This window comes from Camelina sativa, chromosome 19, assembly GCF_030686135.1.
Source record: "Camelina sativa cultivar CO46 ecotype springtype chromosome 19, ASM3068613v1".
Classification (NCBI taxonomy): domain Eukaryota; kingdom Viridiplantae; phylum Streptophyta; class Magnoliopsida; order Brassicales; family Brassicaceae; genus Camelina; species Camelina sativa.
Window position 1 is genome coordinate 11,831,748 of NC_141898.1, and position 26,184 is coordinate 11,857,931.

The 26,184-nt window shown below is 36.9% G+C and overlaps 4 protein-coding genes and 1 long non-coding RNA gene across 7 annotated transcripts; 3 read left to right on the forward strand and 2 right to left on the reverse strand.

Moving 5' to 3' along the window:
* Nucleotides 1–1,771: 1,771 nt before the first annotated feature.
* LOC104766173 (protein tesmin/TSO1-like CXC 3) lies at nucleotides 1,772–7,005 on the forward strand. 2 transcript variants are annotated; one of them, XM_010490006.3, is made up of 10 exons: nucleotides 1,772–2,274; nucleotides 2,541–2,698; nucleotides 2,788–3,193; nucleotides 3,305–3,627; nucleotides 3,721–3,798; nucleotides 3,895–4,075; nucleotides 4,155–4,250; nucleotides 4,332–4,398; nucleotides 4,475–4,595; nucleotides 4,671–5,256. In XM_010490006.3, the coding sequence occupies exons 1-10, from the start codon at nucleotides 2,212–2,214 to the stop codon at nucleotides 5,032–5,034; spliced, it is 1,857 nt and encodes a 618-aa protein (XP_010488308.2). In that variant the 5' UTR covers nucleotides 1,772–2,211; the 3' UTR covers nucleotides 5,035–5,256. The 2 variants fall into 2 exon arrangements, with proteins under 2 accessions (XP_010488308.2, XP_087356995.1); XM_087500869.1 differs by lacking the exon at nucleotides 4,671–5,256 and adding an exon at nucleotides 6,880–7,005 and having other exon boundaries at nucleotides 1,866–2,274; nucleotides 4,475–4,629.
* LOC104766174 (CRC domain-containing protein TSO1) lies at nucleotides 6,266–9,734 on the forward strand. Of its 2 annotated transcripts, XM_087500868.1 has the most exons (11): nucleotides 6,269–6,547; nucleotides 6,845–7,005; nucleotides 7,094–7,628; nucleotides 7,737–7,887; nucleotides 7,993–8,125; nucleotides 8,215–8,289; nucleotides 8,399–8,579; nucleotides 8,667–8,762; nucleotides 8,866–8,932; nucleotides 9,004–9,157; nucleotides 9,230–9,734. In XM_087500868.1, the coding sequence occupies exons 1-11, from the start codon at nucleotides 6,479–6,481 to the stop codon at nucleotides 9,579–9,581; spliced, it is 1,974 nt and encodes a 657-aa protein (XP_087356994.1). In that variant the 5' UTR covers nucleotides 6,269–6,478; the 3' UTR covers nucleotides 9,582–9,734. The 2 variants fall into 2 exon arrangements, with proteins under 2 accessions (XP_087356993.1, XP_087356994.1); XM_087500867.1 differs by having other exon boundaries at nucleotides 6,266–6,547; nucleotides 7,737–8,125.
* Nucleotides 9,735–9,768: 34 nt separating this feature from the next.
* On the reverse strand, nucleotides 9,769–16,358 carry LOC104766175 (protein NETWORKED 1A). Its single transcript, XM_010490010.3, has 4 exons — nucleotides 16,218–16,358; nucleotides 15,311–15,568; nucleotides 11,190–15,217; nucleotides 9,769–11,024 (listed from the first exon to the last, which is right to left on the reverse strand). The coding sequence occupies exons 2-4, from the start codon at nucleotides 15,408–15,410 to the stop codon at nucleotides 9,960–9,962; spliced, it is 5,193 nt and encodes a 1,730-aa protein (XP_010488312.2). The 5' UTR covers nucleotides 15,411–15,568; nucleotides 16,218–16,358; the 3' UTR covers nucleotides 9,769–9,959.
* LOC147920453 (uncharacterized) lies at nucleotides 15,367–15,706 on the forward strand. Its single transcript, XR_015590707.1, has 2 exons — nucleotides 15,367–15,473; nucleotides 15,553–15,706. It is a non-coding gene; the product is annotated as an uncharacterized LOC147920453 (long non-coding RNA).
* A 4,570-nt stretch (nucleotides 16,359–20,928) lies between the features above and the next one.
* Nucleotides 20,929–21,663, reverse strand: LOC147920454 (uncharacterized). The gene has a single exon (XM_087501077.1). It carries the CDS (start codon nucleotides 21,661–21,663, stop codon nucleotides 20,929–20,931), a length of 735 nt encoding a protein of 244 aa, XP_087357203.1.
* Nucleotides 21,664–26,184: the final 4,521 nt, after the last annotated feature.

Consider the following 26,184-nt stretch of genomic DNA (forward strand, 5'->3'; position numbering starts at 1 on the left):
TTTGGTTGAATAACGTTTGGGCGTTACATCTATTCGATAACATTGATTGCTCACTGAATCATTTTAATTTTTACTTAGCTATGTCTTAATTAATAATATGCGCACTTATATGAATAATATAATATGAGTTCGAAGATAGGTTTTTGGTATCTAAGTAAGTACATATATAAAATAAAGGGTTACAAAATCGCTGCCTATATAACTTATATATACACATTCCTTTCTAGTTATGAGAAAAACTCGGCTATTTTGTATTCTTAAACTTCATTTGATGGCTAATTGTCCATGCATCGTACATAATCATTATAATTAGCTAAAATTATCCACAACGTTAGTGGTGAATTAAAATGAATAAGCAAGTAAAATATCATTTTTCCATCAAACAAAAAACAATTTTTGTGGTTCCATAGATTTCCTTTCTATATATCTTACTCACGTCCACGTACAAATGAAATGGACCCCCTGCTGCGAACGTTTGGAGCATTCGCTTTATGGCGTCACGGGTAAGACATTTTTTTCTGGCTATGAGAAATAAATAGCTAAAACTAATTTTTTTTCAGAATATAGCTCTATATACATACACGCTCTTATTCACAGTTCAGAATCGGTGCGTAATAACTGTAATCACAATTCATCATGTAACTAGTTATTATTATATAAGAGGTGACATTAACTTTGCAACAACTATTTTACACGTAGACGTACGTTAAAATAGTTTCGTTCCAAGTTGTTGTTAGTTACCAACATACTTGGACGTTGAGGCCATTCACTGTTCCTACTATATTACAAATTTACATGGTACATTGAGGCCATTCATTGTTAAACATGTAATTATATATCATACACTATGCAATGTTTTTTCCTTTTCTTAATGATTTTATAAGTTGTTTGAACTATAGGTTAGAAAACGGGAGAGATATTATAGGTTATGATAATATTCCATGCAATTTAAAAGGCTTGAATATCTGCGAACGTTACATACAAAAATATATAATTCAAAAGAAAAAGATGTTACTATTGAATCATTATCACTACTATTACTTCGAATAATTGACCAATTAATTTCAAAAAATTTTATGTGTCATGATGATTACACATAAGTGCTTTCTCGTGATTAGCAGATTAAGCGGCAATAACTTTAATTAAATTACAAATCTCCAAGCCTTGTAAGTTGTAATCTTCATCTCTGTAACGTGTGTTTTCTTTTCATTCCGTTCTAGAATTCTTGTTTAGTCCAACACTTAGTAGTATATCATTTATTAATTATCACACTTGTGTATTCTCACGAGATCAATATAATCATTTGTTTATTTACCACCTTTACATTAATCGAGCACACTAATTATTTTTATTTTTCTTTTCGCACTAGGATATGTTGACACTGTTAGATGATAGTATTTGGAAAAGAGAAAAATAAAACGTGACAAAGTCAAATGATGTGATAATAAAACCTTAATTTCGATTAGGTATCTCAACAAATCACACTGTTGATACGGTCAAATATATTAAATGTATTATGATTATGCAAAAAAAAAAATTAATTTAAGTATGTTTATCAACAATGACAAGTATAGTCAACGAAGTTAGTAAAACCACATATATAGAGATACAAAAAAAACGAACAAATAAAACAAAAAATTAAAGAGGAATTTATCTTTATTCTTTTCTTTATTCATTCATCTTTGTAATGCAAACAAAACAGAAGCAACGAAAAGGAACTGTGTAATTATTGCAGTTTCTTATTTTATTCGTTCTTTTTTTTCTTTTCTTTACAATCAAAGAAGAAGAAAGAAAAAAAAAAAAAGCAAACATCAAGGTGATGTCCGTTACTTTATTAAAGGCCCAAAAAAAAAAAAAAAGTCGATACGATATTTTTTTACAGAGAGACCATTGATTCTTAAAGAGACGTGTACGTAGGGAGAGGTGTAGTGTATATATTAGAAGAACAAAACATAAAGAAAGAGAAAGAGAGAGAGACAAGTAGTGACCTTTTTTGGTTTTATGTTTGGTTTTGGTGGCCTCTGTTGGATTTGGTTTGGACTATCTTCACGAGATACTCCTCATCTTCCCGCCTCTACTCTCCTTTGAATCTCTTTCTCTTCTTCCTTACCCTTTTAAGTGGAGATAGAGACAGAGAGAGAGAGGGAGAGTGAGGCAGGAGAAGTAATGTGTATGTGAGTGATTGTTTTGTTGTTAGAGACAAATAAAAAAATGGATACACCGCAAAAGAGTATTACCCAGATCGGGACTCCTGTTTCTAAACTCAAATCCGAGGTTTTTAATTCAATACCCATCTCAAAGTTTTATGCTTTCATTGTTTATCTCGTTGCTCCTCTGTTTCTGTGATGGTTTTGGTGTGTCTGTTCGACTTTGTAACAATACCCATCTCTTAGTTTAGTCAAAGATTCAGTTTTGTATCTTACAATCGTAATCGGTTATTAGGATCTTAAAAACGGTTTTCTTATGATTTGGTTGTTTGATGATTTTGAAGATGTGTTTTTATTGAGATCAAAGTGTGTGTTTTTGTGCAACTGATGCAGGATTCACCAGTGTTTAATTATATAAGTAATCTCTCTCCAATCAAGACTCTCAAATCAATCCCAATCGCTCAAACTTTAAGCTCTCTCAATTTCACATCTCCACCTTCTGTTTTCACTTCTCCTCATGCTGTTTCTCACGAAGAGTCTCGTTTCAGAAGGTTATAACTCTGTCTCCTTTGAGTTATTATTAGTAGTTTTATACTCTTTCAAAGTTCTTGATTTTGGAATGTTTTTTTTTGGTTTGCAGTCAAATTAACAAAGATGTGGTTGCTTCCGTTGGAGAAGAAGTAAAAGAAGAAGCTTTGATTGGAAACGAACCGTCACAGAACGTTAAGAATGATTTTAGTACTCCCAAAGTGAGTAATGATGTGAGAGGAGGAGGCAATGGTAGTTGTGAAGATGGTGGGATGGATCTGCTGAAGATGTGTGACAATGTCAAGAAGAAAAGTGATACTCCAGATTGGGAAACTCTTATTGCTGCTACGACAGAACTGATCTATGGCTCACCTAGTGAGTCAGAGGCTTTTAGTTGCTTGTTGAAGAGAAGATCTAACTCTGGAGCTCGTGTACGTGGTAATGGTGTTACAATGTCAACGTCGGAGGAGCCTGTTTCGAGTACTGTTGTAGCCAATAATGAAACTGAGTCCTTTGATGTGAGTAAAGGTGGTGTTGATATTGTATTAGCTTTTGGTTCTTGATTGATCATTGTCTCTGAAATGTTTCTCTTCTTTGTGTGTGTGTGTGTGTGTATGTGTGTGTGACAGGCGAATTCGATCTTGCATCGTGGTGTGAGAAGACGATGTCTAGACTTTGAGGTTCCAGGGAATAATCAGCAAACATTGGGCGAATCTTCATCAAGTTGTGTAGTACCTAGCATTGGTCTGCATCTTAACGCTATTGCAATGTCCTCTAAGGAAAACAATAATGTTCCTAATGAGTACTCATTGTCCGGTAACGTTAAAGTGGGTTTGCAAAGTTCTACCTCTCTGGTTCTTCACTCGCAGCAAGATGCAGGTCAAGCTGTAGAAGAGTTTCCAAAATCTTTAGCTTTAGTTAAAATGAAGCCAGCAAGCCCGAAGAAGAAAAGGCAAGTTTGTTGTCCTGAAACTTGTTACAAACAGATTAATGGTAAATCTTTTTTACTTTATTCTTAACAATCTGTTGGCACTATACTGTGCAGGCGTAAGTCTGAACAATCAGGAGAAGGCGAGTCGTCATGTAAACGATGCAACTGCAAAAAATCCAAGTGTTTGAAGCTGTAAGCTGAATACACCAAATCCTATTATACTCTTGTGTTTTCTTGAAATAGTTCAATCTTTTGTTTGCTGAGTCTCTTTTGATGCTATCTCTGTAGTTACTGTGAATGCTTTGCTGCTGGAGTTTATTGCATAGAGCCATGTTCATGTATGGATTGCTTTAATAAACCTATCCATGAAGATGTCGTCCTGGCTACTCGCAAACAGATTGAATCACGCAATCCACTTGCATTTGCTCCTAAAGTCATAAGAAACTCAGATTCCATCATTGAAGTTGGTGTAAGTGTTTTTTCATTTCCATTTTCTTAGCAGCCTTTATATCTTTTTAAAGGCTATAAAATGTTGCGTTGGTTCATAGGATGATACAAGCAAAACTCCAGCTTCAGCGCGACACAAACGAGGCTGTAACTGCAAGAAATCAAACTGTTTGAAGAAATATTGTGAATGCTATCAGGTAAAGTCATTAAATTTATACACAGTGTGGAAGACTTTTTTCATTGGATTAGTTCTGAGTTTTGATACATTCATCCTATAGGGTGGAGTTGGCTGCTCCATAAACTGTAGATGTGAAGGATGTAAAAATGCATTTGGCAGAAAAGATGGTTAGTTTTTATTCTTACCTCTAGACCTGAAGGTCCTTGATCTTCAATGATTTGACAAAGATAACAATCCCTGCAGGATCTTTGTTCGAACAAGATGAGGAAAACGAAGTTTCTGCCAAAAGGGTAACTGCAAAAACACAGCAGAATGTTGAGTTGTTCAATCCTGTTGCTCCACCTTCAACACCAATACCATATAGGTAAAGAAACGATCTCAAAACAATCAATGTGTGATCCTAATTAGCTTTATTATTAACCTTTGAATTCTAATTCAGGCAACCACTGTCTCAACTGGCCATCTCATCCAACAATAGACTACTTCCTCCAGTATCACATTTTAATCATGGAGCTTCTGGATCATCTTCCTCGGGGATATACAACATCAGAAAGCCAGACATGAGTATGGTTTCCCATTCAAGGATTGAGACAATCACAGAAGACATTGATGATGATGATATGCATGAGAATCTTCTACACCATTCTCCAGTGACTAACATGAAAGCTGTAGTGTCTCCCAACAGCAAAAGGGTGTCTTTGCCTCATCTTGATTCATCAGAGGAGACCCCATGGAGAAGAAATGGTGGCAGGAAGCTGATACACTCGATCCCAACGTTTCCTTCTCTCACTCCACACCATTAGAAGAATTCTTTGTGTGAAGAATGTCAACTTCTAGTTGGTAGTTTAACTTACACTGTTACGCACAACGTACGCAAACTTTTGATAGATTAGTTCTAGAGCGCAGTTACGTTTGTTTCGTTGTGTAACAAAAATGTGAGATTATTTTTCAACATGTTCACAAGATTAGTCAACCATATGTATAGTCAGGTACAGAAAAACCTATATAAATTAGATTTCGAGAAATACATTTTGGTTGTACCTTTTATTTTGGACAAAATAAAAATAACTAAAATATTCCTAAAATCAATTGTTCCAGCAAAACTATTTAAAATTTAAAAAAAAAAAATAACTAAAATCGCAGTAACTAATATTCTTATAATATCTGTCACTCATTTACTTAGCGGTAAAAAGACAAAGACACCAAACCCTTTTGGAGCACAAACTCATCGAGTTCAGCAAACTTGGAGATGACATATTTCTCCTACCCGACAATTCTGCTTAGCCACTATTAGAGTAACGACAAAGAGGTTGGCTACATGATTAATAGCAGTTATAGTCATTCATGAAAGTGCAATCAGAATGATGTAAAACAATCATTTATTTTAGCCTCTTAAGTCTAGGCTTAATCACATAAAAGCCTCTTAAGTCTAGGCTTAATAGTATGAACCCTCCAAATCCCATGTATCAAATCCATATAAAAAAATTATAACATACTTAATTAGTTCTTATATAAATAGATTAAATTTGTTTTCTAAAATGGTCGTTTAACATAGCATGCAATAGGTAGTAAAAAACTAAATATTTTCACATTTACGTATTTAGATCTATGAATGTATATGTACTACCACTTTCCAATGTATGATATACGCACTAGTCTTGTACATTTTCATATTTCAAAACGTGAGATATAAGCAAATATAACATTGAAGTACCTTGAACACCTTTTTGATAGGTAAACTTTGTTCTTTGAATCAACATTTTTGGTTGTGAAATACTTTTTTTTTTTCGTTATTTTGAATCATCATATATGATTTTAAATTATTTTAGTTTAATTTAAGATCAACGAAATTTTTCTAAAAAATCATACATGAAATTTAATCAACTCTAAAAGTATAACCACGCTAAACCGCTTTCTCATAGATTTTCAGTGTTTGGGCCACCAATGTGTAACTGGGCCTTAATGTTAAAAGAAGGTGCAGGTAAGGGTAAAGATGACGTCATATAGTGGACTAAAAAGACTGATACTGATATGATTTGGACTTTTTATCATTTTCCCACACACTGTTTATACGCTCTTCGCACTGTTTCGCACCGGCGCGGACAATTTTTTTTTTTTTTTGTTCGAATATCCAACAACAACCCTAGATTATATATAACAACACAAAAAAAAAAAAAAAAAAAAAAAAAAAAAAAACCAAAATCAGTGTCTGTATTGAGGCAATGTAGATTTGATTCTTGCTGGAAAATGGACAAACCCCAGAAGAATCCTACTACTTCCCAGATCGGAACTTCAACTCCCAAATCCAAATTCGAGGTTTCTCTTTTTTTTTTTCTCTGCTTAAATAAAGTTCACTCCTTTTCCTTGCCTTGCATTTTTTCTAGTTTTTACGAAGTTGGTGTTGTGTGTTTCTAGGTTTTTTGCAATTTTTGTGTTGGGTTTTGTCAAATTTCATGAATTGACCTTAAAAAATTTATCTTTTTTGTTTCCGAAATTTAAGAGATTTTGTCTTTTTTTTTTTTTTCGGGAAAATGCAATTTTTTTTTTTGTTGTTGTTGTGGTTTGCTAATTTTGCCTTGAGTCTAACTGTGTAATTGGGGTCTTTGAATGTAGGATTCTCCAGTGTTCAACTACATAAGCAATCTCTCTCCCATTGAGTCGGTCAAATCCATCTCCACTGCTCAGACGTTTAGCTCTCTCAGTTTCACATCTCCTCCTCCTGTTTTCACTTCTCCTCATGTCAATTCTCATAGAGAATCCAGATTTTTCAGATGGTAAATAATCATTTTCTTTGAATAACAGAAGCTCTTGTTGTTGTTTTAGTAGGAGATGTTGTTTACTGTATTGTTGTTGTTGTTGCAGTCATAACTCTATTGATCGTACTAAGCCTTTAGAAGATCTAAATGGATCTGTTTATAAAGAAGATGTTGTAGTACCGGTAATTGAAGATCTAAACAAAGAAGCTCCTTTGGAAGATGAAGATGAAACTTCTGTTGAAACGTCTTCTGAGCTGCCACAGATACTGAAGTCTGACAGCCAAACTCCTGATCGTAGTGATTCACCTTGCACTGACGATGTTACCCTGGAAGCTCCATCTGATATTCCTCGAGGAGAAGGTGGTTCGTCTTCCGAGGATGTTAAGATGGGTATGCTGAATGTTCGGGAAGTGAATGACACTCCTGACTGTGGACGTTTGATCTCAAATGCAACTGAGCTGTTAGTGTTTCGGTCTCCGAATGATTCTGAGGCTTTTAGGTGCTTGGTGGATAAAATATCAAGTTCGGAAAGACGTTTCTGTGCTGGTGTCAAGTCTACAAAGCGGCCTGATATCAACAAAGATGTTCCAGCTAATGGATCCAGTAATGAAACTGAGCCTTCGGTTGTGCTTCCCAATGAGGTAACTTCAGGACTACATTTTGAAATGGCCTTCAGATGTGAGTTTTAAGTATCTTTGGGATTTTGATTATACTGAATTGGTTATTTTGTGTTTGTGTGTTTGTGCTAGTCTGTCTTTAGCTTGAACCGTGGTGGCATGCGAAGACGCTGCTTGGACTTTGAGATGCCAGGGAAGCGGAAGAAGGAGATAGCTGATGATCAGCAATCTATGTGTGACAATAAGGCGGCTGGTGAATCTTCCTCGGGGTGTGTTGTACCTGGTATTGGTCTTCATCTAAACGCTATTGCATTGTCCGCAAGGGACAGTAACATCAATGTCGTACATGACTATTCCATATCTGGAGAGATTCACAAGAATTTTTCAGGCTCTACCACTCCAATTCACTCCCAAGACATTGTGCAAGAAACTTCGGACCAAGCAGAAAATGAACCTGTCGAAGAAGTTCCCAGAGCATTGGTGTTCCCAGAGTTGAATACGGGCAGCCTTAAGAAAAAGAAGCAAGTTTTTTTTTTTTGAACAAAAGTTACATAACAGATTTGTATATCTTCTTTTTTTGTTTTTCTTATCAGTTGGCTTAAATGTGCAGGCGTGTGTCTGAACAAGCTGGAGAGGGTGAGTCATGTAAGCGATGCAACTGCAAAAAGTCAAAGTGTTTGAAGCTGTAAGCTGCATACCCTTAGCTTCTCTTTAATTCTTGCCTGTTTCAAATATTTAAACTGAATTGCCTTGAAGTAGTTAACCATTGTTTTGAGTCTCTTTTCTCTCTGCAGTTACTGTGAATGCTTTGCTGCTGGAGTTTATTGTATAGAGCCATGTTCATGTATAGATTGCTTTAACAAACCTGTCCATGAAGAAACTGTCCTGGCTACCCGTAAACAGATTGAATCCCGAAATCCACTTGCATTTGCTCCTAAAGTCATCAGAAGCGCAGATTCCATCATGGAAGCTGGTGTAAGAGCTCTTTATTCCATCTTCTTATTCCCCCTCTCTCCTCTCTCTCCTCCCTTATCTGGGCGATGACACTTTTATCTCGCACAGGATGATGCAAGTAAAACTCCAGCTTCCGCACGACACAAACGTGGCTGCAACTGCAAGAAATCAAACTGTCTGAAGAAATACTGTGAATGCTATCAGGTTTTTTTTTTCATCATCTATTCATCATTGTTCTCAATATCTATCTGTGTAGGTTATATTACCATGATCTGATTTGGATACTTTGGTCCTGATAATCTAATAGGGTGGAGTCGGCTGTTCCATAAACTGTAGATGTGAAGGATGCAAAAATGTATTCGGCAGAAAAGAAGGTAAGCTTCCTTGCTCAACTTTTAATTACTGTCTATTTACAGTCTTTGGTTTGACATAATTACAATCTCAGGGTCTTTACTTGTCATCATGGAGAGCAAACAAGAGGAGGATCAGGAGACATATGAGAAAAGAAGAACAAAAATCCAACACAAGATCGAGGTGTCAAGAGAAGTGGAGCAGAACCCAAGTTCTGATCAACCTTCAACACCACTGCCACCGTACAGGTAATTGTATCGAGGTTTCAAACAATATACAAACAAGACAGCTCCTGAATTGCTGTAACCTTTGTTTTGCAGACATTTGGTGGTTCATCAGCCGTTCTTGTCTAAGAACAGACTGCCTCCCACACAGTTTTTTATTGGCATGGGTTCTTCATCTTTCAGAAAACAAGACAGTGATTTGACACAGTCACATAATGGGAAGAAGCCTGTTGATCCCGTGACTGAAGATAAAACAGAGATTATGCCTGAGATTCTCCTCAATTCCCCTATAGCTAACATCAAGGCCATCTCTCCCAACAGTAAGAGAGTTTCTCCCCCTCAGCTCGGCTCTTCGGAATCTGGCTCAAACCTAAGGAGGAGAGGTAATGGCCGGAAGCTGATACTACGGTCTATTCCAGCATTTCCTTCTCTCAACCCAAATCAGTGAATCAAAACTATTTGGTTAAGCTATGGAAAAAATTCTTTGTATCTTTGTAATGTACCAGATCGTGTTAGCCTACATGCCTGTTTCCATGACATAAGTAACGTTCTTGTAAGATACTTTATTCCAGTAGGTAGTATATTATCACATTCTAGTTCATAATCTTCCATAAAGAGTATCCAAAAAAATAGACTTTGAGAAACACCAGGTTTGAAACATTAAAGAGTCAAACAAGATACGTACACATTAGCAGAAGCTACAAGGTTTACTAATTTGCTCTAATAAATATTTCAGAAACCATTCCACAAGTTCTCCTAGAGTCAGTTCCATGATTAAAGTAAAATAGATAGTGACTAGATAGATGCTGTTACGTTATTATCCACCCTACTCTTCATTACCCGAAGATCTCATACAGCCGCAGAAACGATTTTTCTTCTTTCTCGCTGTCCTTTTGCCACCTTTATGGATAATGTCTCTCAAGAGTATCACTGTCCTACTCTCAGAGAATTTTTTCCTTCCTTTACTCTTTGATGCTCCCTCTTCAAGCTTTAGCACTGTTCGCTCAATGTTCTGCATTTCTTGCTGCATCTGCTCAATCTTCTCAGACCCATTCTTTGACTTCTCTATAACCACTTTTCTATATATATCTCTGGCATCTCCGGTCTCCTCGATTTCATTAGAAAGAATCTCATTTGTGTTTGTAAGCTGAAAGATTGCTTCCTCCATTTCTTTCAGCTGTTTCTTCACTCTAACAATATCAGGGTTAGTGAACTTGCCTGGCTTCTCGTTCATCTCCAGCTTGCTTTTAAGATCTCTTAAGCTGATTCTGAGGCTTGCCAATCTTCGAGAATCAGACAAAAGTCTCTCCAGAATCTTTGCATTGTCCTCAGTGCTTCTAGATAACTCTAGTTTGTCAACAACTCCAACCATTTTCTCAGACTGTGATTCAATGGAGGGATTCCTGCTTCTGCGATGAAGACGAGGGATCAGAGGCTTCTTTGAGTTTTTATTGGTGATCAGAGACTTAATGCTGGATTCTGGTTCAGCAGATTCTTCCCATAATTCAAGCATCTGGTCACTAGAACCACGACTAGTTCTCCGGCTTCTTCCATAGAACGTTGAGTCTGCAACTTGATCAAGGGGGATGTCTTTCATCAATGAACCATTTTTCAACTCAGTCATCGCAGGTGATCTAGGCTGTCTGATTTCACCTGAGAATTGGTCCTCAAGTTCAATCTCTTCATACAGCTTGCGGTCTCTGCTTCTGTGAGAAGAGTTTCGTCTTCTCAGCTTACCACGCCTCTTTTTTTCCTCAGCAACTGCTTTCTTAATGGTTTTGATTCTTGTTTTCATGTCCTGCAAAAGCACAAATCCACTGTCTAGGTTGGTACTGCTATGTCCTTCTTCTTGAGAGACTGCTGCTTCTGGATGTTCATCATTCTGGACGCCCTGAGGAAATTGGAAAATATTAACTCGTGGTGCATACATGTGAAAATGCACAATTTCAAAAAATGGAAGCCACTAACGTGGTCAGTAAAATCAGTCAATTAGTAAAGGTAATCAAGTTTCAAGAACCGGTAAGATGTCAAATAGAAGGAATGGGAATAAGTTTACCTCTCTGTGACGATCAGCTGGTGCAGGGAGTTTCAATAAAGACAGGGCATTTTGCTCAAGAGACCTGACATCTTCTGCCAGAGATGCTACCACAGGATCATAGGCAGACAATTGATTCTTCAGCTCAGTCACTTCATATTCCAAGAATCCAACTGTTTCTTTAATTTGTTCTACCTCTGTGGTTTTTGTAACAGCTTCATCTTTGAGATTTTCACAAACTCCAGTGAGTTCCTTAACTTTATTCTCAAGCAATACTTCACGGACAGCTGAAATCTGTAGATCAAAGTAAAAAGATGTTGCTTCAGCATCCCAAAGTCCAAACTCATTGCTTTTCTCCTGCAGCTCTGAACTCAAGAACTCCTCTCGAACTCGGTGTTCTTGGATTTCCTTGTGTAACAACTCTACCTCCGACTCCAAATTCTCCTTCAAATTGCTAAGGTTTTTAATCTCTTCATCCTGTCTCCCAGTAAGGTCACACAGTTTAGTAATCCGCCTATCTAAGTTTCCCCTCAATTTCCTAGATTCTTTACTGTCTTTCCTCAGCTCTTCAACTGCTTCACACAGTTCAGCATTTGCAATATGTGTAGCCTTGAGCATCTCTTCAGCTTCTTGGAGCTCCATCGCCTTCTGCCTCAAGATTTCATCTTTATCTAAAATTTGATGATCTAAGAGATCATTTAGCTCATTGGCTTCTTCGAGGCTTTCCTGTAACTTCTCCAGCTTGATATTGAGCTCCTGACTGTCCACCTCTTTCCCTTTTAACTTCTCCTCCAGTGTCTCAATCTTCTGCTTCAGGCCACTATTGATGTCTTGTAAACTAGACAAGTTTTCAGCAAAAGCTTCAACCTGTTGAACTTTTTCAGACCCAAAGGACTGGTAAACCACAGACATGTTGTTCAAGGCAATAGCTTCCTGAAGAACTGCAACGTTTTCTTCTTCAAGTATACACATCTCACCTTTAAGTTCTGAGAATTTCAGAAGCAAAGTTTGGTTTTTGTTGAGAGCATTTGAGTGATCTTGGTGCAAAGCCTTGTATGAATCATGCAGACTCTCAAACTTTAAATGCTCAGTTTGTAGTTCAGCTCTTAGCTCTAGCTCTCGCTGCTCTCTGTCGACCAGTTCTGATTTCAACTGCTGGTTCATCTCCAATAGCTCGAGCCTGTCCTTTTTCAGCATTCCATAGCGATGTACTATCGTCTCCAGATCTTTCTCTACAACACGTTTCTCTGATTCCACTTTCATGCCATCTGATTGGAACTGTCCAAGTAGAGATAAGAGCACGGAGTTCTCAATCACAAGTCGCTGCGTCTCATATTCAGCGCTAGAGAGTGAACATTTTAGGTCTTTAATGTCACCCAAGACACGTGAAACGGGGATTCTCTCTTTTGCAACCTTCTGGTCAGCTGTCTTACAATCTGCTTCAACTTGAAGTGCCTTAAACACTTGATAAATTGCACCCCTGAAGTTATCAATCTCATGCACCAAAAACTCTGCTTCCATCTGTTGCTCAAGATTCTCGCTTTCCAGCTCAGCAATGAGTTTCTCTGAAAATGTTGATGCCTCAGCGTATTTCTGGCACTCAGTTAAGAGAGAAAAGTTCTTCTGCTCCAAGTCTTCTATAAACTTTTGCAAGATGAAGATCTCGACTTGCGCATTTACAGCTTTGTCAAGCTCTTCCTCAAACTCCTTTTTCCTGGAGCGACATTCTTCTCGAAGAAAACTCACGTTGCTCTGAAGATCAGCCAATCTGCTGTCAGTCGATCTTTCGTAACTAGCACGCTCTTGCTTCTCAGTGGCAAGTGAGACTCTTAACTCTTCCACTTGAACATTCTTGAATTGTTTTTCCCTCTGTAGGTCAGCATATTTTCTTTCCAATTCAGTGTACTTCTTCTCCAAAACCCCTAGCTTCTCCTTAACTGCATTTAACTGAGAGAGAAGAGATTCTCTATCTTTTATAAGCTCGGCCTTATCGTTTTTGAGCAACTGGAAGAACTCTTCAAAGCATTTTGATTTCTCTCTAACACCTTGTAGCTCAATGTTTGCACCAGAAAGGGATGTCTCCAATAACGAGTTCTTTTCCAAAAGCTTCTGCATATTCTCAGTCATGATTTGCAATTGAGAAAGCAGATTAGCTCTCTCAGCGATAAACTCAGATTTCTCTCGTCGTAAAGACTCACATCTTTCTTGCAGATCCTTCGTCTTCTCCCTAGAACCATCTAGTTTGGTGTTTGATTCCAGAAGCAATTTCTCCAAAGAAACATTCTTCCTTAGAATGCTATCCATTTCACGCAGCTTCTCAGTAAGAGCATCTTTATCATCTCTCTGGTGGTTACATAACTCAGTCAGCTTTGAGTTCTCGTCTTGTAGTTTCCTCACAGAGCAGGCAAGTGATTCGGGATCAAATCCTGCGAGCTTCACTTGCTCCATTATCGTTTGATACCTCCTATTCAAGCTATCAATTTCATCCTTCAGACGACAGACCTCTTCTTGAAAGGCACTGCTTTGGTTAATCTGTCTTGCAACTTCTTCCTCAAGTTTTTCTTTTATCTCCTTCAAGCTATGGATCTCACCTTGCTGACTCTCCAGGGTGATCATAGAAGAATCATTTAGTTTGCTTAAGTTTAGATTTTCTTCTTCGACTGAGCTGATATCCCCTTCCAACTTTTGATTACGAGTCTCTAAGTCCTTCAACATGCCAATCCTGCTTTGAAGTTCTGAAGTAAGAACCTTTTGTTCCTCTTGGGACTGAGAATACACACTATGCAAACTCTTAAGGCTGGCTTCGATTTCTAAAAATCGAGAATGCTCATCTTTGATTAAAGACTGAAACTTCTCAAGCTCGTTTTGCTTCTGAACAATCTCTTGATCCTTAGCTGCTAATTTGTGTGTTAAACCATCTGCTTCTAGCTTCAAATTTTCATTTGAGCTTTCCAAAAGAATACACTGGTCCTCTACAGTCTTCAATTTTGCAGCTCCAGCCAGAACTTCACTACTCAGTCTTTTGGCATTGTCTTGAGCATGAGAAACTTCTCTCTCTAGCTTAGATATAGTTTCCAAACACTGATGGTACCGAAGACTCAAGCCATCCTTCGCTACATTTACCTTCAGAAGTTCATGTCTCAACGCTTTAATATCATCTTCTGCTTTTGCAGCCTTATCACTAAACATTTGAGCATTCTCTTCGGCCTCTCTAACCTTCTTCTCTAGCGTAGATATCATCTCTAGGCATCGATTGTATTGAGCTAAGCCAGCCTCCTTCTCAGAATGCAATCTACAATGCTCTTGTTTGAGACTCTGCACTTCTGTTTCTGCTTTAGTTGCTCTGTTGGTGAACCCCTTCATATTTTCTTGTACGTGAGCAAAAGATTCCTCCAAATCCGCTATTTTCTGCATGGATTGATTATATCGGAGAAGCGCAGCATCCCTCTCGGCTTCAAGCTTTGCAAGGGCTTCTGAAAGTATCTTAGTCTCAATCTCGGCTTTGCTAGCACGTTCATCAAGCCCATTAACAACCTTTTGAGCAACCTCGAGGTCTTTCTCCAGTTTAGATAATTTGTTTAAGCTCAGCTGATACTGAAGATTCAAGGCCTCTTTCTCAGCACCAAGCTCAACCAATGTTCTCTTCAAGCTTTCAACTTCTGTTTCAGAACTTCCTAAGTACTCAGTCAGCTGACTTAACCCTCTTTTACTCGTGGCACTTTGCAGGTCTTCAGAGTCGTAAAATGGCTGGATTCGTGGTGGCATTTTCTCAGGTGTACGTGGCTCAGAACAAGATGATGAAGCAGAATCCTCAAGCATGTCGAAAGGCAATTGGTTAGGGAACGCCTCAGCCATGGTTTTATGCGCATGGCGGAGCTCCACAGTCGCATGATCGTACCTCTCTGCTAATGCACGATAAGCTCTGTAGAACTCTTCCACAAGTTTCATTAGCTCTGGACGTTTCTTGTAGTACATCTCTGCTCTTCTTGCAAAAGAATCTGCATCTTCTTCGATGAGTTTGATCATAGCCTTCACTTTGGAATCCATATCTGCATCATGCAAAAGTTCAATTCTTTTCCCCATTAAATAAGACCAAATCAGTCACCAAACACTTAGAGAGAAAGAGAGAGAGAGAGAGGCACCTGCAAGATTCTGTTGAATCCATTTAGAGTTTTTGGGAATGTGACTATCCCACCACCAGGAGTATAACCGCCTGGACTCTGAGTGCAACACAGTAGCCATGACACCGGCTGCTAGAAGCACAAAGAGTGGTTTAGACTTCACCCAAGGGTGGTCAAGTCCAAGGTAAGGATTCCAGGCCAGAATCAATCTATACTAAATTATATTCCAAACTGAAGAGCTCTTTGATCTCTCTCTACCTCAGGCTTTCACCTACAAAACTGAAGCAAACAATGCCACACTATAAGGGTCAACAGAAGCAGAGTCAAAGATCTCTAACTTATTCTGGTCTTAAGGAATAAGGACTATACAGATACAGATACATTCCAACACATACAGATACAAAGAATCTCCAAAAAGAGAAGTATTAGTCGAAATCAAGAGATCACTTAACAACAATGTTAAGTAAAAACCAGAGAAATCAAACAACAGAGGAAAAAAAAATCAAGACTTTTTTTGGTTTAGTGAAGGAAAAAAAAAAAAAAGAAAAACAAGAATCAGACTACACACCAACCGCAATGTTTGTAAGAGACTCAAAACTGCAGATTTAACACACACACAAAGAAAAAAATGTAACACTGAAGGACCAAAAAAAAAATGTATAACTTGTCGAGTTTTTTTTTCAGATCAAATTTACCAGAAAGAGAGCAAATGGGTAGCTACAGCAACTCAAAAAGATGGAGTCTTTCTTAGAGACAGACACACAAAATGACTCGTTGAGTAGATTGGATCCAAAATGTACAAATCGGAAATGAGACCAAACAAGTATCTTACAAGTGAAGTGTCAGAACAAAGAAGAGATATAGAAGTAAGAACAGATTCTAATAGAAAGAAAAATGCAAAGCCGAGAGAGATGAAGAAGAAACATACCGAAGGAAGAGATTGAGAGAATGGCTGCAAAATGATAGTGAAAGTCATCTCATTGTCTTCTCTCTTTCACACTCCAACAGCTCTCTCTCTCTTTCTCTCTCTCTCTCTTTGTGTCTTCTGCAATTATATTCTTTTAGATTTGGAAACTCTTTTTTGTGCGACAAAAATAAAAGATGAGAATGATTTGACGCACAACGGTAGTTTTCTTTTATTATTTTTTTTACTATATAAAAATAGTTTTCTTACCTTTTTAAAATCCTCTTTTTAGCTTAATAATGAATGAGATTTGTTTTGGAAATTGCAACGTTGAATAGTAATGATATTAAATGAGAATTAATTAGGGGTAGAAAACTTATTTCAGAGAGTTGAATATTTTTTTAAAAAAAAAAATTGGTGTAATCAATGCAATTAAGAGAAAATGATACGGTCGTTGAGGAGTTTTTTAAATTTTATTGCTTAATCGTAATCGGAGATTTGGGGATTGTGTCGAAGTTTGTTAACTTGTGATTATCATTATTCAAAATTTCAAAGTTATTAATCTTTTTTTTTTTTTTGTTTAAATGACTTTTGTAATAGCGGATTAGTTTGTATCGTCTAGTGATTTGTGCAACGAAAGATTAGGTGCCATTAAAATGTAGGTTGAAAAATTAGAGATCTGAATCATGAACGTAAATGACAAGTCTGTCCTTTGATCAAATTTGTGTTTTTTCTTGGGTTTTACAAAAGGTTGGTCCTTTAACCTGTCTTCTTCTGCTAATTTGAGTGTGAATTACTTCCTCCAGATTTTTTTACTTTGTTGTTCTAAAACTTGGTACATAAATTAAGAAAATAAATCAATATTTTATTATATCACATTTTTAATATATTTTTTAATTTTTTATTGATCAAATCATTAAAATAATTATGATAAAATTAGTGTTTTTACCAAACATATACATTGAAAATCTAAAACCAACAAGTAGTATTAGAAAACAAAATTTTTACTCTGGAATAACAACTAAAAAAATCAAAGAAAATAATTTTAAGGAAATACTATATTTTTAAGAAGGTAAAATTGTTTTAGTTATGCATAATCTTTTGTTTAGTCATACACCATATGTAGATAATACTATTTTAGAATAGAACACATTTACACATGATTGTGAAGACGAAGTCTTCTCTACCGTTTACTAGATTGGATCCATGAAAAAGATCTCTCTATTAAAATGTGTTTTTTTTTTGTTAATTTATAAATTTGGAAAGAGTACAATCATTTCAAAGCTTGTGACCCCATGAGATATGTTCTGAAAATAGCATGATTAAAATTTGTGCATACATTAAATAAATAAATCCCTCAAAAGAAATTAATTAGTGCCCGATATTTCTTTAAATATATCCACATGTATAATAGTTATGGAAAGCCACCCTTTATAAAAATAGTAGTACAATTAATAACGTTTCTTATTTATTAATTGAAATACATTTGGTAAGTATGATGATGTACTATTTTGATTATAATTAGTACGTATTAGAAACAATAGAGAAGTTGATAAAAAAAAAAAAAAGTAGAGAAATATAAAAATATGTGACCGACATCTTTTTAAAAACTAACATGTCGATGATATATTTAGAATGCAATCTTCCATCTAATTTAAATATAATTCTCATCTATTAAAATCTCTTTATTAATTATAGAGTACTATTTTTCATAACTTAGTTAACATCAAGCCACTTTATAAAAAGAGACACGTTGAAGAACTCTTAAGTTCGTGTTGTTCACGTGTATTAGCTTTTGATATATTCTTAATAAATCCATTAGCGAAGATGTAAGTAACCGATCAAATAAGCAAAGTTGTATCTAATGTTTCCAAGTAATTTAATTAATACTGTTTTTTTATTATTATTATTATTAAAATGTTTTCTTATAGATAATAAAGTATTACATAAGAGGTAGAAAACTAGCTGAAAGCTAGATTACAGAAGATAAAAAAGATTTATAATAAAGAAAACAAGGGAAGATCAAGTCTAAAATAGGAAGAGAACGAGACAAGAAAATGTTACAAGAGATTATAAAATCTCAGATTTCTCACGGAGGAGTAAAGGAGGAAGTTTGGGGCCCTGTCCAGCAATGGAGTAATGGAGCTCGCCTCGAATTTAGAAAGACTAAACTTTGGGCTCTATTCCTGACCGCACTTAAGACTTTATGAAAAACTGATTGGGAAGACAAAGTGGTGCCACAATGGTACCTACGATTTCTCTCTCTCCAGATTTCATAAATACACGCTTGCCATGCCTGAAGCAAGGCTAGAGAAATGTCTTTGTTTGAAGAAGCAGATGGTAGCCATTCCATAATCTGATTCCATAAAATAGGAGGGATTATAATCAACAACTTAGATACCATCTTTTTCCACACATCTTCTGAGAAGTGACAATTGAAGAACAGATGATCCCTAGTTTCATCTTCAACTCCACAAAGAAGACAAGTCGTGCCCACATCACAATCCCATTGAGAAAATCTATCCATAGTTGGATTACGGTTCAGAACAAACAACCAAACAGAAAAAGCATGTTTTGGAATTCTGGCCTTGTGTCACACCAAAGAGGACCAAGTAACCAAAGATTTTTTATCCCTAATATGATTCCAAACATGACGAGAACAAAAGGATGTCTGAACCCGCTTATCAAACAACCAAACTGCAGTATCATTATAAGCCGAAGGACAAATAGTTGTGATATGGGTATAAAGAAGGATTTGTTTTTCTGACCTTGTAGGAGAGAGATTCCAACCTGTGGGAGTAAGCTGATCCTTGACTGTAGCAAACAGAGGAACACCGAGAAGCATTGGCCCGTTATTACCAAAAAATTGAATAAGTGGTCCGAACGGAGTCCATGGATCCCACCAGAAAAGAGTATTTTCACCATTTCCAATTTGAATCCTGAAAAGAGACCATGCCTTTGGTCTTAACTTCAGAAGATTGTGGAACATCCAAGAGTACCTATAGTTCCGTACATTTAGAGCCCAGAAAGAAGTGTGAGAAATATATTTACTCCTCACCCAAGCCACCCATAAGGAACCAGCTTTAAAGTACAACATCCAAATGAGTTTTAGACCGCATGTTTCATTCCAAGCTGATAAGTTTCTCAAACCTAGACCACCTTCTTGCTTAGTGGTAGATATGTTAAACCAAGCCACTTTTGCCCCTTTCCCTGTTTGAGCTGATCCATGCCAGAAAAACGCACTACAAAGAGTATGTATGCGTCGAATGACCTGCTTTGGGAGAAAAAAAGCCGAACTCCAAAAACCAATGATCCCAGGAATGATAGAAGATAGAAGTGTAAACCTTCCCGCTAAGCTTAAGTGACAATGAGTCCAACTATTAAGCTTCTTTCTAATTTGTGCTAGTAGAGGATCAAAATCAGCTACGGAAAGCTTCCTAGAACAAAGAGGTAGACCCAGATATCGAACGGGAAGAGAAGCTGGCATAAGCACAAACTTATTGAAAATTTGTTGCAACATTGCATCATCGACCCCAGAGCAAAACATGCTTGTTTTAGATAAATTTACTCCCAATCCAGAAAGCAGTTCAAACTTAGCTAAAACTGAGAAAACTCCTTCCAAATACTCCATAGATCCCTCTAAGAAAATAAGAAGATCATCCGCAAACATGAGGTGAGTCAACTTCATCTCTTCACAACCAGGATGATACTTGAAAACCCCATCTACCTCAGCCTGATTCAACATAAGAGACAGAGCATTCATAGAAAGCACAAAAAGAGCAGGAGAAAGCGGATCTTCCTGTCTTAGTCCCGATTTGCCTTTGAAAAATCCTGAAGATGTGCCATTTATGCTAACTGAGAATGAAGGAGAACATACGTAAGCCTTAACACATTTTATAAAGTTCACAGAGAAATGATAAGTCTGAAGCACTTGAAGTAGAAAGTCTCATCGAACAGAATCGAAAGCCTTTGAAATATCTACTTTGAGCGTTATTCGGCTAGAAGAAGAGGTTTGTTGATAGCCATTCACCACCTCAGAAGCAAGGAGAACATTCTCCAAGAGGAGTCTGTCCTTAACAAAAGCTGTTTGATTAGGGGCCACAATGTCTGGAAGGACGCTTTTAATTTTGTCAGCCATGATTTGAGTGATAATTTTATAGACTGTATTGAGGCAAGCTATTGGTCTATAATCTTTAAGATTATCCGCTCCTGGTCATTTGGAAATCAGAACCAGGGAGGTAGCGTTAAGAGCCGTAGGCATGAATGGGCAATGGAAGAAATTCTGGACTGCAGTAACCAATTCATTCCCCAAGATACTCCACGTAGCTTTAAAAAATTCAGCGGTAAACTCATATGGTCCTGGCGTTTTACTAGATGGCATTCCTGCCAAAGATGTTTTGATGATATCCTGAGTGACTGGAGCACTTAATATGGACTGGTGCAAAACTGAACAACATGACATATTAAGGGAGACCAAAAATTGAGGCAGTTCTGCACAGAAATGGCCTCTAACTGATCCAAAAATTTCCTCAAAGTAAGCCACAACATGCTCATGAATCTCTTTGGAAGTCTCAGCCCTTGAACCATCCTGTCTAATTAAGTATTTGACCGCATTAAAACCATTTCTCATTTTAGTAACAAAATGAAAGAAAGAAGTGTTGAAATCTCCCTCAGCCAACCACTTAATCCTAGATTTTTGCTTGAAGAAACTCTCTTTTGCGAGTCTCAATGATATCTAACTCTCCGTAGCAGATTTTTCAAGTAGCATGTTGGACACAGATGGATCTTGTAAAACAGTAGCCTGAGCAGCTTTTAGCAAAACACTGGCTACAAACACACGCTTTTCAATCTCACTGCAATTTTCCTTATTGAGTGATTTAAGAGGCCTTTTCAAAGACTTCAGCTTGAATCCAAACTCAAAGAGAAATCTAGCAGGAGCGTTCCACGCATTCCACTCGGTCTGAATAGTTTCCAAGAAAGACGAATGCTTGATTAGAAGATTGAAAAACTTAAACGGACGCGTACCAAAATCTGGGGCCTTGGTAAATAAATTGATGTGGCAAGGCGCATGATCTGAGAATTCTGGGGCAACAAAAGTGCAGTGACTTGTAGGAAATAACCCAGTCCAGATTCCATTCACTAGACACCTATCCAATTTCTTTGCAATTGGAGCATCTTGTTGATTATTATACCAAGTGTAACATGGACCCTGGAAAGGAAGATCAAAAAGACCAATATCCGCTAAACACTCACCAAAATCTCTCATAGCTCTTGTAGACCTAGAAATCAAAACATTTGAAGTTTCTGAAGGATATATTATCTCATTGAAGTCTCCATTAACCATCCATGGCAACGACGATAAACAGAAAGAAGAAAAAGTATCTCGAAGAGATTGCCAGAGAGTCTTATTTTCTTCCAAATCATTAGAGGCATAAACAGCTGTATAGACAAAAGAGTGACCTGATTCCATGGTGACTTCCACCGTGATTGACTGAAGGTTAGAAAACAAAAGCTTCACTATAGTCGGTGGTTTGAAGATAAGCCATATCCTACCAAGATCAGAATGATGGTAATTATTTATAACCGACCAACCTGATCCTATACAAGAAATAATATATTGTAGATTATGTTCCTTAACGTGCGTTTCTAGGAGCGCTCCAAAAGATACTGGCCTTGAACTAATCCAGTTAGCTAGCGTTCGATGTTTAGTGGGATCATTTATTCCCCGCACGTTCCAAAAAAAAATATCCGACATCTAAAAATGATTTAAATGGTGACGCTTCTCTGCCTTCAGAGTAGAACCGCCACCATTGGATGGTGATTTCTTGCTGCCTATTTTCCTTTTCTTCGAATCTAGCTGAATTTTATATAAGGAAGTTGTGAGAAGTGAGTTAACTCCAAGGTAACACATCCTTCTCTGGATCACAATCAACAATTGCTTGATCAACAGACAAGATATCAAAAGGATTGGACGAACGCATTTGATTTGATTCTTATAACTCCAAGGCTTTTAAGGAGGTTGTATGAACAGCTTTAACAAACGGATTCACATCCAATGGAAGCCCTGCATCGTAAACCACTACTGTTGACTCTGATTTTCCAAACCCTTCTAATACTGCAGCTACCATAGAATTTCCTGACACTGACCCTGCCACAAAATCTGAACCTGCCACAGCATCTGAACCTGCCACAACAGAACCTGAAACGGAGCCTGTCACAGATTTGTCTGAACTTATGTCTGCAGCAACAACTCCACCAACGAGTGAGACTGATGTAACTAAAACCTCTGAACCAATCATATCCACTTCAGAAGGACGCTCAAGATCATACACAATAGAAGTCTTAGAGATCGATGCAGCACCATTTGAAGCTTGAACTATTGGAACCTTTGCAACGAATATCTTATTTGATGAAGTACCAGAAGGGACTGTACGAGGAGACAAAGGGGATTTATCCTGGAGCTTGGATTCAGATGAAGGATGAGACTTTGAGACTTTTTCAGGGACCGCTTTAGGACAAAAAGCTGATTTGTGACCAATCTCATTACATATGGGACACAAAGGAGGAAGCCATGGATAAGAGATAGAAAGGATACAAACCGAACCATCTTCCCTTTCAATCTCCATATCCTTTGGAAGTGGCTTTGTTAAATTCACAATCACTTTGATCTCCGCAGAACTTATACTTGTGAAGGGTTTACAGTCCACCATCGGTCCTAATGGACTTGATATAAAGCTCATCCCTTCATCCGTAACCATATCAAATGGTATGTTCTCAATTTTAGCCCATATAGGAGCTTTCTCCAAGGAAGGAGGATTTAGACTGAAAGAGGCTTTCCATTCTGTTACAAAGAATGGAGAATCACCAACCCACCAAAGCTCATGTTGAAGAACACGACGACGGAGAGACGGAGAGGGTATGTAGAATAGAAAAGCATTTTTTGTGAGATTATGAACAGTCACCCGACGATCTTTGCCCCATAGGAAGTTTAACACACCCCAAATCTTCCCATAAGATGGAGGATTACCATAGAATATCCCAACAATATAATCAGAGTGAATCTTTGCTCCTCTTTCAAAAACAACATTTGGGACTTTTACCCTATACCTTCCTTCTGGAGAGATTGAGACCGAGGCAGAAGAAGGAGGAACTCGACAAGAGGGCTTTAATTTCGATGCCCAATTGAATTCATAAGAGTCTACTGCCGCCGCTGCAGGAGCGGAAGTCGAAGAAGTAGTTGCCATATGCTTTCCGAGAGTTGGCGAAGCTTTCACAGAAGATGAGGGATCTGTTCCCAAAATTCCAGCCGAAGAAGAAGAAGCAAGAGAAATTGGGGTAGATGAAGTCATCGCTAGATTGGGGGACAGAGGAGGGACAACCCGCATATGGATAGAAGAAAGAGAAGAACATGATTCAATCATTACAGTATCCGGAGATTGAACAGGAGCAACACACGATGGAGGTAGGAATTTCTCCAGACATCGCAAATCTGGAGGAATTGGAGGTGGAGAAACCAGAGGGTCAGTCATCCGAAGAGAAGATGACAGATCAAAATAAAAACAAGAACAATTCCAACAACAACAGTACAATTAGGTTAAGGAACACTTTGAGCTGCTTATTTCTCTCTCTTGTTGAAATGATAAACCAGAGGGTCACTCATCCAAAGTGAACTTTCATCGCATGCATAATGATAAACCGGTCCATGATGTTTTGCTGCGTGTGTTTGCTTCCAAACGAATTCTTAATAAACTTTCTTACATTATTACTATACTGTTCTCACATGCTATTGCTAACCATACAATATAGTCGCTCAAAACAATGGAAATAGAATACTAACTAGTACGTAGTATTGTTACGGCCTAACCAGAAACAATAAGAAAGACATAAATTATTTGTCAATTTCTTACGAAATGGACAAAAGAGTTAATAGTAATATTTCCGAATAGCAATGAGACATCACGATAGCTTTTTGGTTAATTGGATGAAAGGATGATTAACATATATTGCATGATATTTGGGGGTGGTATGGTTCGGTTCCTTCGATTTTCTGCTTTTTAAGGTTCTTTTGCATGATATTGTTCAATTACCATTTATTTATATATTTGGTTTTCATTAATTCTTTTTCTAAAAGTATACAATTGGATTTTATTTATGTTGCTTATAGTTCTTCTTACTAGCAAAAGTCCGAATTTTTCCTTTTAACGACATAGCTCATGAATCAAAAATATCTAAGAAAATAATAATTTGTCATACATACATGCTTAAACCAATGAAAGATCATTGTTTGGTTGCCGCAATAAACATGCCATGTTAGTAAATTCAATAATGCCTTGTCATTTTCATTCTAAGAACCCAAAATCCACTAACATGATGTTGATATATATCGTGTGTTTTACGTGGGAATGCAAAAGAATAAAATTGCTCAGATACTTGTTTAAAACAATCACAAACGTATGTATCAATAGTGAAAAAAAAAATATGGCATTCGTAAACCCGTGTGTATTGGCTCATTCATCCACTACTCGCAAACTCTGTGTATGGACCATATTGGTCGTTTGGATTTTGGCTTTATTCATGATGGATTTGCGGTAAACTTTTTGTCAATAAATTTTGTTCACTCTTGAGTTTAATCGAGTGTTTCACTAAACATGGGACTAAACTTTTTTTCTAAAAAGGATAAGATGAATTTTTGTGGATAAAAGATGTTCTATCTTCACTTGTGGTCCAAACCTAGCTACCACGTTTATATAAAGATGTATCCCAAGTTCCCAACTCTCTAAACTCGATCGGTTAATCTTTTTTGCACGCACATTATAAGCCCACCAACAAACATCAATAGCAATATCTTCAAAATCACAAAAGAGGATAACCAAAGGGGTCATCAAAATCTCCTAAAACAAAAGGAAAAAGAAAAAGGAGTCACCTGAAAGAATGAAAAGGTGAGATGTCTTCAAAGTGTCCTACGTTAGAAGCAAATATATTGTTTTTTTTCTCTCTTTTTGGTTGTTAAAAGAATGCTCCCAACATTTGCAACTCCTATAATTCTGTAAAGTTCTCTTATTACAAAAAGAAAAAGAAAAAAAAGGCAGAAAGATTATGGGGCCAATGCATGATATATTAACATCCTATAATGATTATTAACATCCACATGTGATATATAAAATATATTTATGCATATGTAGTATATGCATCTAATAATATGATGAAGTTACAAATTAGGAAGGCAATGTGTATGTAAAGAGTATATAACCGGTGGGTAAATGGTCAATGTTTTAAAGATTGATGGTGAAGTGTCATGGTTTAAAGGTCGCGTTGTCGGTTTGGTAACAACACATCAACTTCGCAGTTTGCAGTTTCCACCAGTTTTGTCTCCTTGAATCACTCTTCTTCCTCGGTGAGGTTATTTGTTCTAAGATTTTAACGGATTTGGAAATAAAATAAAAATCACGTGTTATTTAATCAATAATTTTATAATATTTATCAAAATTATGTGTTATTGGTTATATGATTTACAAATACTTGTTAAAATCTCATTTTATTTATTTTGATAAGTATTTAAAATCAATGATTGAATAACACATGATTTTTTTTTAGATTTTCAAATCCATTAAAATCATGAAACCAATAACCCCATTCATTTCCGGCTTATTTTGAACCGTCCCCAGTTTTGGTTTCAGAACCAATACCAAATTGCTAAGCTAGATTATTGGGTTTCCGTTGGTTGGTCCAAACTCCAAATCAATACAAAACTGCTTTGCCAACGCCCAATAAGGAAATTTCACTTTTTATGGTTGTAGTAGCAATGAATTATTCTTTAGTTTACTCAAATGGTTGTTACTGATTCCACCAGAAACACGGTTTACAAACTTTTGTCAACCATTGGCACGTTTCCCAAATATGATTTATTTGTTTGTAATATGAAAATGAAGGCACATTCATTAATTAATTCTATTCTATCTAATTTAAAAGTATAATACTTTGTAAACTTTTT

What these genes read in the sequence shown, in the direction of transcription:
- LOC104766173 (XM_010490006.3), top strand. Translation starts at nt 2,212, where the DNA reads ATGGATACACCGCAAAAGAGTATTACCCAGATCGGGACTCCTGTTTCT. An exon ending in ATGAAACTGAGTCCTTTGAT is followed by an intron (nt 3,194 to 3,304) that starts GTGAGTAAAGGT and finishes TGTGTGTGACAG; the next exon opens with GCGAATTCGATCTTGCATCG. An exon ending in GCAAGCCCGAAGAAGAAAAG is followed by an intron (nt 3,628 to 3,720) that starts GCAAGTTTGTTG and finishes TATACTGTGCAG; the next exon opens with GCGTAAGTCTGAACAATCAG.
- LOC104766174 (XM_087500867.1), top strand. Translation starts at nt 6,479, where the DNA reads ATGGACAAACCCCAGAAGAATCCTACTACTTCCCAGATCGGAACTTCA. An exon ending in GGCAGCCTTAAGAAAAAGAA is followed by an intron (nt 8,126 to 8,214) that starts GCAAGTTTTTTT and finishes TTAAATGTGCAG; the next exon opens with GCGTGTGTCTGAACAAGCTG. An exon ending in AATACTGTGAATGCTATCAG is followed by an intron (nt 8,763 to 8,865) that starts GTTTTTTTTTTC and finishes ATAATCTAATAG; the next exon opens with GGTGGAGTCGGCTGTTCCAT.
- LOC104766175 (XM_010490010.3), bottom strand. Translation starts at nt 15,410, where the DNA reads ATGGCTACTGTGTTGCACTCAGAGTCCAGGCGGTTATACTCCTGGTGG. An exon ending in GATTCAACAGAATCTTGCAG is followed by an intron (nt 15,218 to 15,310) that starts GTGCCTCTCTCT and finishes TGCATGATGCAG; the next exon opens with ATATGGATTCCAAAGTGAAG. An exon ending in CAGCTGATCGTCACAGAGAG is followed by an intron (nt 11,025 to 11,189) that starts GTAAACTTATTC and finishes CAATTTCCTCAG; the next exon opens with GGCGTCCAGAATGATGAACA.
- LOC147920454 (XM_087501077.1), bottom strand. Translation starts at nt 21,663, where the DNA reads ATGGAATCAGGTCACTCTTTTGTCTATACAGCTGTTTATGCCTCTAAT.